This window comes from Sorex araneus, chromosome 11, assembly GCF_027595985.1.
Source record: "Sorex araneus isolate mSorAra2 chromosome 11, mSorAra2.pri, whole genome shotgun sequence".
In the NCBI taxonomy this organism is placed as follows: domain Eukaryota; kingdom Metazoa; phylum Chordata; class Mammalia; order Eulipotyphla; family Soricidae; genus Sorex; species Sorex araneus.
In genome coordinates, this window is record NC_073312.1 from 22,722,132 (window position 1) to 22,739,985 (window position 17,854).

At 65.0% G+C, this 17,854-nt stretch overlaps 1 protein-coding gene across 3 annotated transcripts in view; it reads left to right on the forward strand.

Annotated features, from left to right (window-relative positions):
• Positions 1 to 17,854, forward strand: part of SH3PXD2A (SH3 and PX domains 2A) — a 200,928-nt gene that overhangs the window by 173,737 nt on the left and 9,337 nt on the right. For 2 of the 3 annotated variants that reach the window (XM_055118789.1, XM_055118791.1), the window contains 5 exons: positions 5,194 to 5,307; positions 10,440 to 10,557; positions 12,748 to 13,085; positions 14,163 to 14,212; positions 16,341 to 16,460. In XM_055118789.1, the coding sequence (XP_054974764.1) occupies positions 5,194 to 5,307; positions 10,440 to 10,557; positions 12,748 to 13,085; positions 14,163 to 14,212; positions 16,341 to 16,460 (740 nt within the window). Of the gene's footprint in view, positions 1 to 5,193; positions 5,308 to 6,698; positions 6,783 to 10,439; positions 10,558 to 12,747; positions 13,086 to 14,162; positions 14,213 to 16,340; positions 16,461 to 17,854 lie in introns of all 3 variants that reach the window. The other variant, XM_055118788.1, reaches the window with a different exon arrangement.

A 17,854-nucleotide genomic window follows, 5' to 3' on the forward strand; every position in this document is an offset into this window, starting at 1 on the left:
AAATAAAATAATCACTCTTTGGGGTCTGGGAAATGAATCGAATCTTTTTGCCAGGAGAACCCCGGGTTTGATTCCTGACGCCACATGATGGTCCCCCTCAACCCCCCCCCCCACACACACACCACCTTACCCCTGGGTGTGCTACGCCTCCACCCACCCCAAAATAGCTCTTTGGTGGGACTTGCCAGGAACCAAACACTCTTCTGAATCATTTTGTGTTTGTTTGTTTGTTTGTTAAGACTTCTGACCCTCGCAACATGAGGTGGTATAGGTCCATTTTACAGATGGGCAAATCAAGGTAGTGGCCCAAACTCCAGCAGATGGGAAGTGGCAGAGCTGGGAGAGAGACCCGCCCTCTGGCTCTGGCGCTCTTGCCTTAAAGCCTTGCTTCTCCTCAGCCGTCATTTTTCTCTTTGACCTCACATGCTCACTCACCAGGCCGCCAGGCTGTCTCTGAGGTGCCCCACGCCCCCACCTGGGGCTTTGGCCTGCACACACAGCCCGGGGAGGGGGGCGGGGGCCAGCAGCTCAGTTCTTGCCATCTTCTTGCCACAGACGGCCGAGCCTTCCAAACCGTGCCTGATGGTCTTGGAATCCAGACCAACGTGGTCGCCTGGCGTCGGGGGAGGGAGGCAGCAGGAGGGCTGGGGCAGGAGGGCGTGGCCGGCTGTGGGGGTGGCGGGAGAGAGCCAGGCGCCTCCCTTGGCGTGCTGGGAGCTGGAGTGGCTTGGCAGGAGAGTGCAGGGACAGAGCCTCTGACCAGGGCGGCCAGGCTGGGTGGGCGCCTTCGTGCTTCTTAAAGGCCCAGCGCGCCGGGCCGCTGCACGTCCAGGAGGCCTGGGTCTGCCCGTCTCTGAAAGGGAGCCAGGCTGCGTCCCAGAGAGACGCTGGCCCCCGGGGTGGCCGCCCAAGGTGACTTGGGCTCCCTGACACGCGGCACCCCCAACCCCAGGTTGCACTATGCCTGTGCCGGGCAGGTCCTGCCCCGGCGGGGGGGGGCGGGGGGAGGTCTCCGTGTCACCACCAGCTGGGACAGTGCCTGGACATCAGGTGCTCAGCACGTGTTTGGGTGAGAAGCTCTCGGGACCCCTGCTGGCCGCAAGCAGAGCACATTATCCTGGCACGGTGAGGCCAGTGAGGGGCCGTCACCTGCCCCGGGTGTCCGAAGAGCACCCCTGGGCTGAGTCCCGGAGGGTGGAGGCGTACAGCACCCCCGGACAGGAGGGGTTCCCGAGGGAGGGAAGGAGCGGGTCCCCCTCCCCCGCTGCCGTGACCTCAGAAGACTTTATTAACATCCTGATTGTGTGCAGCTGGCCTCCTGGCCCTAACCGGCTCATTATCCTCTCTCATTAAGGAGACCATTGTGGCCTGGGAGAGCCTCGCACTTCCTGCTGCTCTGAGCTGGGCTCCAGCGAGGCCCCTCCTGGGTCCTTCCACCCTGCCTGTCTGCTTTCCTCTGACTCTGGTTACCTCGTCTGTGTGCATGTATGTGTGTCTGCATGCGTGTCTGTGCACGTGCGTGTGTATGTGTGTTCATGTGTGTATAGACTGTGCTTGTGCATTTTTGCCCATGTGTGCCTATGTGTCCGTGGGTATGCATATGCATATGTCTACGTGTATGTTTGTGTGTGTCTGCATGCGTTTCTGTGCATGTGTGTGTATGTGTGCGCATGTGTGCATATATCGTGCTTGTGCATATTTGCCCATGTGTGCCTATGTATCCGTGGGCATGCATGTGCATGTGTCTACATGTATGTTTGTGTGTGTCTGCATGTGTATCTGCCTGCATGTCTCTGTGTGTGCATATGTCCGTGTGCCTGTCGGTGTGCCTGTGTCTGCGCGTGTGTCTGTAAGCATATGTGCCTGTGTGCCTGACTGCATGTGTGTGCGTGCGTGCCCATGTGCCTGTGTCTGCATGGATCTGTGTATGTCTGTGTGTGCGTGCGTGCATGTGTTTCTTTGTGCGCTCTGGCTTCTGGGCCTGTCCCTGCGGCTGGCCGGCTCTGCCCCTCCCCGGCCCTCCCCTGAGCTGGACTCTGCCTCTCCCCCGGGTTCCAAGCTGCTGACGTGGGCGCCTCCTCAGGCCCATCAGCTGGGCTGGCTGCCCTGCTGTCCCCCTGCTCTCTCTGGACCTCTGCCTCTCGGGGAGTGAGCCTGGCTGGGGGACACTCTTCTGACAAAGGGGGCGTCAGGCCGAGGCAGCATGCAGGGGCGTGGTGGGGGGGTGTTCTTGGCTGACTGCCCCCCCTCCCTGCTACCCCCCAGCTTGGGTTGTGTCTCCATGACCAGGCCGGGAGAGCTATGGAGGGTCCTCGTGATGACCACGCAGGCCTGGGGCCTCTCCCGTACCCTGCAGTTCCCGGGGGCCCTCTCCTGCCCGCTGGCTGCGGGGGCCGAGCCAGAGGTGGGCACTCGGGGCGAAGCTGGGCTGCCAGGCCGGGTTGCGGGGTCGAGTCACGGGGTCTCCTAGCCTGTCCCACCTTCTTCTGCTCCCTGCGGCTCTCTGCTCCACTCCTGCCCAGCTCCTCAGGATCCACTGTGGGAAGTCTGTCCCCACCGACCGTCCTGTCCCGCGCCGAGTTCCCCAGTGAGGCTGCTGGGCTCTTCTTCCCGGGGACGGGAGGCGGGAGGCTGCACGAGGAAGGCGAAGGCTCGCAGAGGCTGGCTGGGCCCCGTCCTCCTGGGGGCCGAGGAGAACGCCAGCAGCAGTCGGGCTGGCCCCTCCCCTCCCTTGTCCTGGCCGCCCGAGACCTTGGTCCAGTGAGGGCACCGGCGGGGCCGGCCTCCACGTGTTCACTTCGTTCTCCTGCTGGTCTGCCAGGTGGACAGTAGTCAGCTCAGGGGGAAACTGAGGCTCAGGAAGGCCCCCAAGCACAGAGAAGGGAGTCGGAGCTTTTTTCCTTTTCTTTTTCATAGTGTCTGCCAGGGGCGCTCTGTGCTCTTGCCAGTGCTGGCGGGGGGGGGGGGGCACCTGTGGGGCCAGGGGTCAAGCCCGGGCCTCCCGCCTGTGTTCCAGCACTTTGAACTAGCTCCCTGGCCCGAGACTCGGGTCTGTGGCGCCAGCACTTGGGCACCGAGCTCCTTTTCAGGCCCTCGTGCCCGAGGGAGGTAAACCCGTCTCCCCGCCCGCAGGAAGCCGAGTCCCAGGAAGCTTCAGGGTCGATCACGGGATCCAGGCTCAGAAGCCATAAGCGGGAGGCGGGATTTGTGGCTTCCTGCCTCCCGCCCCCTGCCGAGCCCCAACCCTTGTGCTCGCCCCTCTCCGGACCCTCACCTGCCCCTGCGCCCACTCACGGAGCTTGTGCTGTGTGGCATGGACGTGCCCTCTGACGGGCTCTGTGACAGACGCTAGGACCCGGGGTGCCCTCTGCCCTCGCACTCACACAGCTACGTACCCCGACAGCTCTCGGGGTGGAGGGGGGGGTGCAGATGGCGCTGGGGCAGCCCCCTCTCCCAAATGTAGCCTGCCGCTGCCTCCGCTTGTTTGGCAGGAAGTGTGGACACGGGTGATAGAACACATATTGGGGAGGAAGGGGTGTTTTATATTTTTAATTTGGGGGCCACACCTGGCGGTGCTCAGGGCTTACTCCTAGCTCTGCACTCAGGAGTCACTTCCTGGCAGTGCTCCGGAGACCATATGGGGTGCCAGGGGTCGAACCTGGCTCGGCCGTGTGCAAGGCAGGCTCCCGGCCCACTGTACTATCTCTCCGGCCCTAGAAAGGGTAGTTCTGGAAGGTTCTTGAAAGTGAATCCGTGAGTGAGCCGTACCGACCGTGTGATCGTCCGACGATCCTGCCCCCGCAGAAACCCCTTATGTCCATGGGTGCTGTGCCTGCCACAGCCCGCTGCCCCCATCGTCCACGGCACAGCCCCCCGGCCGTGCTCCCTGCAGCCTGGCTGTAGGACAGAGGCCACTGTGGGCCTGCTGGACTCCGCCTGGCACGTCCGTCTCTCACCGCTCCTGCAGGCTGACACCCTTGGTGGCGGCTGTGACACTGCGGCTGCCGATGCCTGGAAAAGGCCCGTCAGCACTGTGGGTGGCACTGCCCCCGGGAGCCTCCCCCGGCAGGGACGGGTGCCAGGGCGCCCGTGAGGTCTGCGGGAGCTGCCCGCCGGGGGTGTTTCTACCTGTCTGCCTTCGGGGTTCTTCCAGCGCTGAAGGGTCTGAGTCAGGCTCCGGGAAGCCCAGGCGTGTGGGCGGGGGCCCCGTGGCCAGGAGGACAGGGAGAGTCTCAGTGTCCAATCGTGGGGCCAGCAGGAGAGCAGGACCCCTCAGAAGCCCTGCTGGGGTGAGGCAGCGAATAGCACAGCCCAGGCGCCCCCCCGGAGCGTCCGGGCCAGCAGAGCGTGGAGGTGGGGACAGCTGGCACACCCCCAGGACACCCAGGGCGAGAGGCTCAGAGCATCGAGTTTCTGGACCACACAGGGGACTCCCGACATGTTTGCCACCTGCCTGCCCCTGGGGTGCCCGGGTTCCTGGGCCTCCGGTGGGGCGGGGGGTTCTGGAGCAGGGACGGGGGAGACCTGGAGAGGGACACGGAGGCGCTTGGAGCCAAGGGGAGGGTCCCCGGGCAGAGTCGTGGGCCCCCTGGAAAGAAAGGGGTGCAGTGGGCATTTGAGGCTAGAGCGCAGGCCGGTCAGCGGGGGCAGCGAGCCCCTAGTTGAGGTCCGAGTGGACCCCGGCCGCGCTGTGGTAGCACCGCTGTCACGCCATGGTCCTCTGACTTCCCGTCACTGCTGCCTCAGGGCCGAGTGAGGACTCACTGTATGGGCTGGGGACAGGGGTCAGCATCATGTGGCTCTGGGGACAGAGACAGGGTCAGGTGGCACGGGCCACCTATCAGGGTCCCAAGGCACAGGTGGGGCTGGGAGCAGGGCCCAGCGGGGCCGGTGTCCCCTCCAGGCTGGAGTGGCTGAGGACCGCATGGGCCACGTGCCGGGAAAGGGTGTGCCTTTGGCCACGGCCGAGGGGCCCTGGGGCTGCAGCTGCCACCTACAGTCATGGCCGCACGGGCACTCCGAGGGCCTCGGGCAGGGTCCCGGTGACCCCACTGAGACCGGACAGCCGGGGCCTCGGGGTGCCGAGAAAGCCCAGCTCTGAACCCCCGCCTTGAGCCTGTCTGCTCGGGGCCCCGGGCTTTGGGCCCGCCCCACTGGGCTCTCATACCCGGTGCCCACCTGTGCCCCCTACAGGCTGGTGGTTCGTGAGCACCTCTGAGGAGCAGGGCTGGGTCCCCGCCACGTACCTGGAGGCCCAGAATGGCACAAGGGACGACTCAGACATCGACTCGTCCAAGACGGGGGAAGGTAAGCGCCAGCGGGCCGGGGGACGGGGGAGAGGTGTTGGGGGTGGGGGCTAGGCTGTGGCCCTCCACACTGCCCTGTCGGTGCCAGCTCCCACGGAGGGACACTCCGTCCAGGGTGGGCTCCAGCTGCGGCACGTCCGGGATGGACGCTAGCAAGAACCGCCTCCCCCCGAAGCTCCCTCTCCCCGGAGCCCCGGGCACCTCCAGGGGAGCCCACACAGCCCTTCCTGCGCCTTCCCACGAGCTGTGTGGCATGGATGGGCACCCCCGCACACACACACACACACACACATACCCCAGACCCATGACCCCCCACTCCAGACCCTGGGAAGGTCGTGCCAGGGAAGGCCTGGGTGGGTGAGAGTCCCAGGCGCCTGGGCAACCTGGCCGGGCCTTGCCGCCTTTCTGGTCGGCCCAGAGCGGACAGCCTGGACCCGTGTGCTGGCAGAGCCTGGGTGTGGCCCAGAGGGACCAGGCCTGTCCTGCACCCCCAGAACAAGGACAGGGCTGACCCGGCCAGGGGAGGCTGCAGGGAGCTAGAACTAAAAAGTCGTTTCTACGGTGCCAGGCAGTGCTGTCCATCTGTCCATGCCCCCTCTCCCCCCGCCCCGGGCACTCCGTGGGCACGTCTCGGGTACAGCGCAGGCCCGTGTGGCTCGGCCTGGGCTCCCGGAGGGGCCTCGCCGGCTGCTCCCTGAAGACCGGCGGTCCCAACCCAGTGGCAGATGGAGACAGCAGAGGGGGGCGCGCCCCCTTCACCACCACTGCAGGACCCACCCTGAGCCCACCCCCGCCCCACCCTGCTGTCCAGGCCCGTTCAGTCCTCCCTGGCCCCTCAGGGAGGAAGGTGCCCGGGGGCTGCCCGAGGCGTGTCTAGACGGTTCCCACCTCCCTCCTCAGCCCTGGCAGCCAGGCTCCTCCCTGCAGCACAGGAGCCCCCCGCCCCACAGCCCTGCCCTGGCAGCAGGAAGGGGGGAACATCAGCTGTGGGGACACATGGCCCCCTGTGGGCACCCCAGATGTCCCGAGGGGCATAGATGAGTCTGGAGTGGATGGGCAGTCGCAGGTGGGCCTTGGCTCGGCCCTTAGAAGCGGGCCCACACTTGGCTGGAGGGGCACCCCGCTCTGCGGACGGCCGAGGGGCAGAGAGGAGCTGGGCGTGAGCGGGGCTGCGCCCCAGGGCTCCCCCCCCCCCCAGGAAGGTTTCGAAGCGGGGTCTTCTCGTGCCCACACCCGGGTGCCCAGAGCTCCACGGCCGAGCCAAGGCGCCTCCCTCCAGGCAGGGCGGCCCAGCCCCTCCCCACCCCACCCTGCCCCGCCTCCTCATTCATCATCTCCATTCTCTCCGCCGGTTCCTGTCGGCCACGCGTCCATCGTCTCCTCCCACACCAGTGTCCAAGAGACGCAAAGCCCATCTGCGGCGCCTGGATCGCCGATGGACCCTGGGCGGGATGGTCAACAGGCAGCACAGCCGAGGTGACCGCGGGAGCCAGATTCTCCCCCGCAGCTGCCACCTGGGCACTCTCACCTCACCTCACCTCCTCTCCTCAACTCTCCTCCCTCCCTCACCTCCTCAACCCTCCTCACCCCTCCTCAGCTCTCCTCACTCCTCATACCTCCTCACACCTCCTCATCCCTCCTCAGCTCTCCTCACCCTCTTCCCACCCCTCCACCCTTCCTCACTCTTCCTCACCTCTCCTTACCCCTCCTCACCCCTTCTCACCTCTCCTCACCCTCACCTCCTCACCCCTCTTCACCTCTCCTCACTCCTCATCCCTCCTCACCCTCCTCACCTCTCACCTTTTCCTTACCCTTCCTCACTGCCTCACCCTCTCCTCACCCCTCCTCACCCCTCCTTATCCTTCCTCATACCTCCTCACCATTTACTCACCTCCCCCCTTCCTCATCTCTCCTCACCTTCTTACCCTCCTCACCTCTCCTACTCTCCTTATCTCTTCTCTTTGTCTCTCATCTCCTCACCTCTTCTCACCTTTCCTCCTCTTCTCCTCACTCCCCTCCCTCTTGGGGTTTTTCTCCTCCCCCACCAGCTTACCTGCCAGGTTTCTTTCTTGCCTGCTGCAGTGGGGGGCAGGTCTCGGGGGAGGTGGACCATGAACTGCTTGGGAATGAGTGTGACGGAGAAGGCAGCATCCTCAGGGCGGGGTGCTGTGCTGAAGGCAGCTGGACTCTGAGAGGCCCCTGAGTTCCCACATGGCCTGTCAGGGCCCCTTCCTGGGCACACGTTTGGCCTCCCCTCACCCTGACCTGTGGGTGTCCAGAGTGTCTCAGCCATGACTTAGGGAGGGTGTGAGGGACAGATGAGTCACGCCCCCTTCCTCAGGCTCTGGGAAACAGTCCTGGAAGGACCAGCCAAGCTCTGCTGCAAGCTCTCAGGGGGACGGGGGAGGGGGAGGGCTCCCGGCTGTCCCACACCAGCCATGGGGGTGGGGGCTGAGCAAAAGGACCCCGGAGTAGGCACCTGAGGGGAAGCAGGACTGAGGCTCGTTCCGAGCTGCCTGCACCCAGGCGTCCAGTGATGGGGCGCGGGTGTGAGCCACCCCACCCCCCCGGCCGCCCATGTGCGCCCACGGAGTCGCCATGACAGACCCAGCGTCAGAGCCGGCTCACACCCCGGCCCCTTCTGCCTCGGTCTCCGATAGGACCCTCACCTGCACCGAGCCCCCAGCAGGGGCGGCCGGTGGTGGGCCCCGTGCACGTGCAGATGCGGGAGCCAGTTCAGGCCCACGGCCTCGCCCGCCGCTGAGACCCAATAACGTCATTTCCCAGCCTTGGCCGTATGGGCTGAGAGTTAAACCAGGCAGCCAAGAAAAACTTGCAGAAAGTTGGCAGGAGCCACGTTGCTGCAAGCAGGCGTGCTTGCGGGGAGGCGGGGGGCGCGGGCAGAGGGTCCTGGGGAACCAGACAAGAGAAGAGCCGGGGCGGGGGCGGCGCAGGGGGGGATTACTCCAGCCAGGCCTGGAATCCAAAGGCCCTTGCAGGGAGTTGGATGGAGCTGTGGGGGCCCGGCGGGAGGGGGGGGGAGGGGGAGGGGGGAGACTGCTGATGGGGAGGAAAGTGTTTGGAAAGAGGAGGCGTCTGTGGTTTGGACCCGTGGAGGGGAGTGCGCAGGGCCAGCCAGGCTCCCTACGGTGCTGCCTTGGCCCGCAGCTCGCCAGAGTGAGTCAGCCACCCCCAGGAGCCTCTGGGTGCCCCCCCACCACCACGACCCCCACCAGAGGGTGTTCCCGGCCCAGGGAGGACGGCTCAGCTCCTCTCCTGGGAGGGGCGGTGGTGTCCGCAGATCCAGCAGAGCCTGACCCGCCCCCACCACGCAGGCCGGAAGGGGAGCTACTGGGAACACGGCTCTGCGTCCCCCGGGCCCGACGCTGAGCTGGGCAGGGGTCAAGCAGGCCTCCAGGCCGGCACCCAGAGGCTCCCTGGCTGGTGCTTCCCTGCACCTTTGGCAGGACAGGCTGACCCCTGCTGCAGGAGTGGACAGTGTGGGGTCCCCCTCCCCCAGAAGGTGAGGGCACTTGGGGCGGGGCCGTAGTGGCTGGCAGTTGAGCCTGGCCCCCGAGACCCCTCTCAGCCCCGCTCCTCCCCGGAGAAACAGCGTGCTAACGCTCAGCGCAGCCTCTGTGCCCAGGAAAGCTCTCAGGACGGCTTCCTGTTCGAACCACGGGCGTTTAAAAATAGCCCAGCGGCACAAAGACGGGGTGTGGAGTCCAGGCCAGCCTCACCCAGGCCCCAGCGTTCCAGATCCCGGCCCCGGGACTGCCCCTGCTGGCCAGGGCCCAGGCCAGGGTGTAGCTGCCCGGGAGGGGAGTGGAGTGGGCAGAGTGGGAGGGCGGGACTGGAGCTGTTCCCCTGGCCTCAGGTCCGGATCTGGCCGCAGCAGGTTCTCAGGCCTGCTGGCAGCTCTCCTGCAGGGCGGGGCTGCGGCAGGGAAGGGCGGGCTGGAGAGCCGGGTGCTCCCGGAGGCCACTGCCCCTCTGCCTTGGCCGGTGTTTCCCAGGGTGTGCCCAGGGCCTGTGGGTTTCACCTGCAGCCCGATGTGTCGCCCACCCCCCCCCATCCCACCGGGACCTGCCCCCGCAGTCCTGCACGGAGCCGCAGATGCGGCCCCCAGCTAGTCCAGGGAAGAGTGAATGAATGAAGCCCACATGGGGTTGATCAGAACGTGGGGTGGCAGCTGCCCCAATCCCCGAGGATGTTTCTGATGGGGGCTGGAGCAGGGTGCACGGGCGTCAGGGGCCAGGGGCCTGCAGCTGTGTGTGGTGGGGACTGACATTTGATGGAGCCCCTCTAGGGCTGATCCAGGGGCCCAGACACAGATTCAGGGTGAGCTAGGCCCCAGAGAGGACAGTTTACACACACATACACACATGCACGTGCATACACGCATGCATACACATACATGCACATACATACACGTGCACGCACATGCACACATGCATGCACACACGCATACACACACGCACCTGTCTCAGTGTTCTATCCTGGGGCACCGAGGGTGGAGTGGCCCATGGCATCTCAGTGACTCGGCACCCTGGAGCAAATGCCACCCAAGTGGACCATGATGGTTCTAGACCCTGATCTCACCAGGTTGCACTCAGTCACCCCAGTGGACCCTGGGTTCCCTGCCCTCCTGGGGAGATGGGGGCGGTCAGCTGTGTAGTCGGGAACTTTCTGGAACAGGGACTGCGGAACCGTCAGAAGGTCAGATAGGAAGGATTGAAGGGGCTGAGGTAGGGGAAGAGTGAGGGACTGAGGGTGGGACAGACTGGGGCACAGGCAGGGCTTCCGGGCTCCCAGGGCACATGCGGGGTGAGGGTAGAGGGTCCCAGACTTCCTGGTGCTGGGCCCAAGAGGGGCAGGTGCCTCCTGGCAGTGGCCGTGGCCTCTGGGAGCTGCTGGGGTCCAGAGGCTATTTCTCGGCTGAGTGGGGGCTGCCTGTGGGCAGTGTCAGCCGGCAGGAGTGGCGGCCGGTGCCTTCTGCTCCCCTCCCCGGACAGTCCGGAGCCTGACCAGGGCGTCTTTGCCATCAGGACAGGCCAGGGGGGGAGGGGAGGAGGGCTGCACCCGACCCCCACTCACTGGCCTGTGCTCTCGTGCCCCCACCCAAACACACAGAAGAGAAGTATGTCGCCGTGCAGCCGTACACCAGCCAGAGCAAGGACGAGATCGGCTTTGAGAAGGGGGTCACAGTGGAGGTGATCCGGAAGAACCTGGAGGGCTGGTGGTACATCAGGTAGGAACCCCCGTGCGGCGGGGAGGTGGCCTCAGCCCCGACTCCCAGGCCCCCAACCCGAGGCCCCGGCCTGGTGGCAGAACATACAGGAAACTGGTTTCGCAGGTCTGGCCCCGAGTCCAGCCACCACATACGCGCTCCCCAGACCACCTGGCTGCGGGCTGCCGGGTGGTGTGCAGGTTTGTCGGCCAGCAGCAGCGAGCCCCAAGCAGGCCCTTCCCGTCCACTCTTGTCCTTGGGACCGACCCTTCAGGAGCCACTGACGGCCGCCACAGTGAAGACCCTCCCCACCCTCCAGCTCAGCGCAGACACTCGTTTCCCGCCTCTCCCTCACACACACACACACACACACACACACACGTGCACATACACATGTCCACATACACCCGCACACACACATGCACACATATGCATGCACATATACATGAATACATGCACATATACACATATGTTCTTACATGCATATGCATGCACACACATATACATATGCCCCTGCATACATGCATATATGCATACACATATGGATGCACATATGCACACATGCATGCACACATGTATATTCTTAGATGCACACATACAACATGCATGCATGCATAATATACACATGTGCACACATTTATGCACGTATACATACACACACATTTTAACCCGTCCCCTTCCCCCTGGGGTCCCTCCATGGCCTGGAGCTGGACACCCAGCCGCTCCCAAGCACCCTGCAGTTCTGCGGGAATCTGCTTATCCAGGGATGACTGTGGAGCCCGGGGCGGGGGCGGGGGGCTGGGCAGGGAGCACTCAGGCCAGGGAGCAAGCAGGCCTGCTGTTGTTTGAGCCCTGCCTCCCCACTCCCCAGTGCCCCCCAGAGGGTCCCTCCCGGGCCTTTCCTCCAGGCTCTGCACTGACACGTGGCCCCTGCCTGCTGGCTCTGCTGAGCTTCCCTTCCTGGCCCCTGCGATGGCTCCCATGCACCCCTCACAGCCCGCCCTGACTCCCACCCACCCTCACACTGTGCCTTCCCCACCAGGGCCCTGGCAAGAGGCACCTGGCTGCACCTTCGGGCGAAGCACGAATCTGCCAGAGAAACTCCCGAGCTTGCCTCCCCGCCCCTCCTGCCCGAGAAGCCCCCTGACCACAGGGCCAGGGCAGGAGCCAGAGCCAGAAGTGGGGGTGTCCTGGCCATTCTCTGCCTGGCCCAGAAGGGATCTGTGGTGGGGTAGGCCGGGAGGAAGTGCAGCCGTGGGGCTGGGGGTCAGGGGCAATCTCTGGTGATGACTCATGAACCCCCCACGGTGAAGCCAGCCCCGGCGTCACCTGCTGCTGCTGCTCATGGCTTTGTCCCCGCTTGGGTCCCTTCTGCCGGGCCCTGGGTTTTCGTGCGCTTTGTCACGCCAGGGACGGCTTTTTGGAGTCTGGCTTACAGTCTTTCGCCGCCGCCGAGATCGGGCGTCTGTTACTGGGAGAGACCAGGCCAACCCTGGTTGCTCCTAACCGGATTAGCAGAGGGTCCGTTCATTCCAGTCCCACTGCTGGGGCCCCTCAGTGCCCTCGGGACCCCCTCCTTCCCCACTGGCCCCCTCTCCCTCACGACTTCAAAACTGCTGAGCGGGTCCCTTGGGAATGAACTCCGCACCACCTTCCCCTTGTTGCTTGGCGACCGAGGGTCACACACTTGGTTCTGATGCTCACCGGGATGTCAGGCCAGGATGACACTTGGCACGTAGGGTGTGCCGAGGTGGGGGGAGTGGATATGCACCACAGCACCGGGACTGGACTGGGCCGTTCTGGACCAGTGTTTGCAGCTACTCTCAGCCTGCATCGGGCAGCAGAGGACAAATTCACCTCCCGGGTGGGACTTGTCCCATGCTGTGTCCCCCTTTCTGGAAAGGGACTGTCCCTGGGGTGCCACATCGGCACCTCCTCATTCCAGCCCCCCCAGCAGGGAGCAGGCATTCGCCAGGTTCGCTTTGGGGTGACCCGTGACTTGACGACCTTCCTAGGCCCCATGTGCACCTGAGCCCACTGAGCACGCGTGCCCAGGCGTGGAGGCGAGAGGCGGGAAGCAGAGGCGTATTCTGGGCGTCGCCGGGAGGTGGGGGGGTGGGGGTGGTGAGGGAACGTGGTGGGGACAGTTCCAGGCGGCGGGGCCAGCGGGAGCCGGGGACCTCACGGTGCGTGGGGCCTCCCTCCGTGCAGATACCTGGGCCGAGAGGGCTGGGCGCCCGCCTCCTACCTGAAGAAGGCCAAGGACGAGCTGCCGGCCCGGAAGAAGAACCTGGCGGGCCCCGTGGAGATCATCGGGAACATCATGGAGATCAGCAACCTGCTCAACAAGAAGGCGTCGGGGGACAAGGAGGCCGGGCCGGGCGACGGCGAGGGCCCCGAGGCGCCCCTCACCAAGAAGGAGATCAGCCTGCCCATCCTCTGCACCGCCTCCAACGGCAGCGCCCTGGGCGGGCCCGACAGGACCCCCGCCAAGCTGGGCCACGGCTCCCCGGCGGTGGCCCGGATCGCGCCGCAGAGGGCCCAGATCAGTAAGTGCCCCCTGGCTTCCTCGGGGCCCCACGTCCTCCCTGGTCCTCTGGTCCTCGCTGCCCCCGTGTCCTCACTGTTGGACTCTTCCTGGAGTGGGCCTGGGTGCAAGGGCCGCCATTATGCAGGTCCCAGGGCGTCACCTCGTTCTTTTCCTGAGCTGGGCTGGCCCCTCGGCCCCCTCCTGGGCCCATCGTCCATGGTCTCGGGCCAGGCACGAGTGGCAGGGCAGGGTCTCGCCGCGGCTTCTTCACGAAGAGGCAGGGGGCGTGGCACCTGGCGGGAGCCGGGACGGTCACTCTGCAGATCCGAGGCTCCCTCTGGAGTGGTGGCCGGAGGGTCCCCGCTGGCCTTCTGCCCCTTGCCCTCTGCCCCTCCCCCCCAGTCACCGGCACCTCAGAGACTTCAGGGGCCGCTCTCCTCCCTCCACCAGCACTTCTGTTTCCTTTGGAGGAGGAGGGGCTGGAGGTGTGCCGGGGCTCGAACCCAGGGCCTGCCCAGGAGAAGCAGCCCCCGGGCCCCATGAGCACTTCTTACAGGAGAACCCTACTCTGGCACCCCGCCTCACGGCGACAGCACCCGGGGGTCGGGGGGAACAGCTTTTCTTTATGTCAAGGTCATCCCTGAAACCTGGATCAAAGCTGTTGGTCAGAACCTGAGCGGGGCTAGGGGTCCCGGGGGTCCAGCCCAGGGCCTCGCCTGTGAGCTGCACTCCTGGGCGCAGGGAACCGTAGTTCCGAATTACGACGCCTGGAGCGTCTGGGGCACGCAGTTGGGGAGCACTCAGGGGAAGGGAGCACCTCTGCTTGCCTGGCATTGGGGTCGTTCCCGCAGGCTCAGTCATGAACCCGAGCAGACACGGCTCAGCTCCGAACTCCGGAAACCGGCTCTTCTCCCGGGAAAACCCCAGTGGCCTTGTCAGGGGAGGCAGCGTTTTGGAGGGCTTGGGGTCCCCCACGAGAGAACCCCCGTTGGCACCTGTAGGAACTGAGCTGGGCGCTTTGTCCCTGGGGGACAGGCGCGGGAGCGGGGGCACGGCCTGGCTCTTCGTGCTGCTCAAGCCTCTTCTCTCCTCCCAGGCTCCCCCAACCTCAGGACTCGGCCTCCTCCACGCAGAGAGTCCAGCCTGGTACGTGCGCCGCCCCCTCCCCTGCCTGCCTCGTGGTTCTGGGGGGCGCCCGGGGCTGCTGGGGCCGGGGTGGGTCCCCGCCGCTGAGGGACGGCTTATCAAGCAGTCCCAAGCCAAGTACACCCGCGCCGGCCACTGGCGTGGCAGACATAAGCATTTAGACTGGCTGGCGAGGGGCCCGGGGGGCTGGACACGTGCGCCTGACTTGCCGGGGAATGTGGGTGGACGCGGGGTCTGCGCAGGTGAGTGAGCCTCCTGTGGGCAGGCAGGGGTGACGTCGCGACAGTGCGGGGCTGGGCTTGCGGGGACTCGTGTGCAGGGGTGGGGCTGTGGGGTTCCGCCCGTGTCCAGGCCATCAGGAAGGCGAGGGGCCTTCGGGCTGTTGGGGCCGGGGAGGACGAGCCCGGACAGGGCCGAGTCTGAGGGTTGGGCCTCTGGCGGAGAGACGCACCCGCCCCCTGCACCCCTCCCTCCCTGCTCCACCTGTCCTGCGACCCACTGTCCCCTCTCAGGGTCACTTCTTCCACACAGAGATGGGCAGTGGCTGGCAGCAGGGCCTGGCACAGCAGCCCCCCGGGGTTGGGCTCCAGGCTTCCCCGCTCACATGCACCAGCTCCTTCCTGCCCCCTCCCACCCCTTACAGCCCAGCTGGGGGGCCCGGTGGGGACACCCATGCAGGATGAGAGGTGGCAGTGCAGGAGGAGGGGTCATACCCGGATCCAAGCACAGAGCCCTCGGGAGCCACATGCATTATTAGCACGTGTTCCCTCACCAGCCACTATTAGTCCCATTTTATAGATGAGAAAACTGAGGCTCAGGGTACGAGCCTGGCCCAGGGCCATGCAGCTAGCGAATCTGAGCTGGGCCAGAATCCACAAGTGCCTAGCCCTGGGGCAAAGGCCTTCCCAGGTACCCCCCGCTCAGACATGCTGCTGCCCATCCGAACCCGTATTTATGTCCTTTGAGAAAAAAATAAATAAATAAACAGGGGTCATGTCCAGCTGAGCTGGGGAAAGGGGCCACCCAGGGATGCTCCCGCAGTGTCCTTGGACCCACACACAGCGGCGCTCGAGACCTCAGCGCCTGCAGCACTGGCCTGCACCCGGCCACGTGAGCCTCTCCTCTCCTCTCCCGCCTCTTTCTTGTTTTCTGGCCACACGGGGCGATGCTCGGGGCTTATTCCAGGCTCTGCACTGGCGACGCTCTCCTGGTGGTGCTGGGGGTTCCCTCTGGGTGCTGGGGATGGAAGCCCAGTCAGCCGCCTGCAAGGAAAGGCCTGCTTTCCATCCTGTCGCCCGGCTTAGCTGTTTTGTTTTGTTCTGCTTTTGTCTGTTCCGTTTTTGTTTTTGTTTTTGCTTTTGTCTGTTTTGTTTTTTGCTTTTGTTCTGCTTTTGTTTTGGGTCACAGCCAGCGATGCTCAGGGGTTACTCCTGGCTCTGCACTCAGGAATCACTCCTGGTAGTGCTTGGGGGACCCTATGGGATGCCAGAGGTGGAACCGGGTCGGCCGTGTGCAAGGCCAACGCTCTCCCCACTGTACTACTGCTCTGCTCCATGCCCCCGTTTTTTGTTTTTTTTTTCCCAATGGCTCAGTTGAAGCCCAGGACATCCAGGGCACCCAGGAGGTACCCGGGCCACCCTTGCCGGGATGGGGGCCTGGCGGAGACTGACCCGGCCCCCAGAGAGCCGAGGATTGTCCCGCAGAAGGCCCTGGGAGACACACAGCGTCACTAGAACCAATGAAGGAGGCTCATCTGTCCCTCCGTGCTCCGTCTCCGGGCTCCCCTGAGGGTCCGTCGGTGCTTGTGGTTGTAGCTTCGTTTCTGACAGAGCAGAGCTGATCTCCATTGAGCCGTACCCAGTTACCCAGAGACAGGGCTGCGCCCCCACCCCCGGGCTCTGACCTGGACCTGATGCGGGGGACGGTGTCTGCATATGGGGCGCCCCCTGCTGGGACTGCGGGAAGCCGGACCTCGAGACAGGAGGGTGGAAGCGGCTGGGCTGGCCAATGGGGGCTCAGAGGGCTGGCGAGAGAGCCCAGGCCAGGGGCCACCTAGGGCCACGTGCAGGGGCGCAGCCTCTCTGACTTCGAAGGGGGGGGCGCGCTCACTGAGCCCCCTCCCGCCCAGGGCTTCCAGCTCCCCAAGCCGCCGGAGCCCCCGTCCGTGGAGGTAGAGTACTACACCATCGCCGAGTTCCAGTCCTGCATCTCCGACGGCATCAGCTTCCGGGGCGGACAGAAGGCCGAGGTGAGCGGGCACCCAGGGCCGGGTGGGGGCGGGGCCTGGGCAGCCTCCCCCGGGGAGGTCGAAGGGGTGTGAGGACCATCTGAGGCACTAGGACAGGTTGCAGTGCCTAGACTGACTCTCCTGGGGGTCCCTAGGAGCCAAATACCCAGAGAGCCTGGTGTTCCAGGGAGACTGGGCTGGAGGAGCACCTGGTCTCGGCCTGGCCCGCCCACCCGACCCTCTGCCAAGGGAGTCAGTCACCCTTGGGGGGTGCCAACTGTTCTCCCCAGTGGACAGCGGCTGGAGGCCCAGCCCCATGCCCTGTCCCGGGAGCTGCCGGAACACCTCTGGGCTCAGCCTGCCTCGGCCTCCAGGGGGCATAGAGGGCCTGTGCATGGCCTTTGGGTCCCACTGGGTCCCGCCAGCACCGACGGTCCCGATATGGTGCAGGGTGGGCATCTCCCGAGTGCCCAGGCCCCAGCCTCCAGGTGGCCAGCACTTGCCTGAGCTGGCAATCGGTTTCCAAAGCAGCCCCGTGCCCTGGTGCTCCCGTACAGAACCGTCCCATGCAGGGGGGGCTGCCTGGGTGTGGATTGTGCAGGGGAGGGCCTGGTGAGGGCTGGGGCCAGGACAAACGGGCCAACGGAAGGAGGGAAGCGTAGCCTTGTCTCCTGCGGCACTGGGCTCCGGCGTCCTCTCCCCTCCCACCTTTCCTTGCCCCCCGGGCCCCACGTTCTCCCTTCTTTCACTGCCCGCCGCCCCCTTCACCACCACCCCAGCCCCCAGGACCTCTTCTTCACGTGAATCATTTCCGGGTCAGTATGAACACCGAGAATTCCACACTCCCGAACCAGACCTCCCCGCTCCCGGCCTCGAGTCCCAAATAGCAGCTAGGAAAGAAGCTGCTGGAGAGACCCAGTGGCAGAGAGGGCGCTTGCCTGGCACGCAGCCAGCCCGGGCTTGATCCCCGGCGCCCCGCATGGTCTCCTGGGCTCTGCTAGGAACGACCCCTGAGTGCAGAGTCAGGAGTAAGCCCTGAGCACTGGCCCCCAAAACAAACAGCCAAAAAAAAAAAAGATGGAGAAAAAGGGGGTTGGAGCCATAGTGATAGCAGGGAGGGTGTTTGCCTTGCACGTGGCTGACCCAGGTTCCATCCCCAGCATCCTGCATGGTCCCGTGAGCACTGCCAGGAGTGATTCCTGAGTGCAGAGCCAGGAGAAACCCCTGAGCGTTGCTCGGTGTGGCCTAAAAACCAGTTAAAAAGGAAAAAAGAAGCCCTGTGAACTGGTTCATAGTGGCTTGGAAATGGTTCACGTGAAAATCTCCCTGCCCCGTGGAAGAACGTTCAACCCCCAGAAATGTCTTGCCGGGGGGATTTCAGTGAGGTCGCACGTGCAGTGAGGAGACCTCAGAGA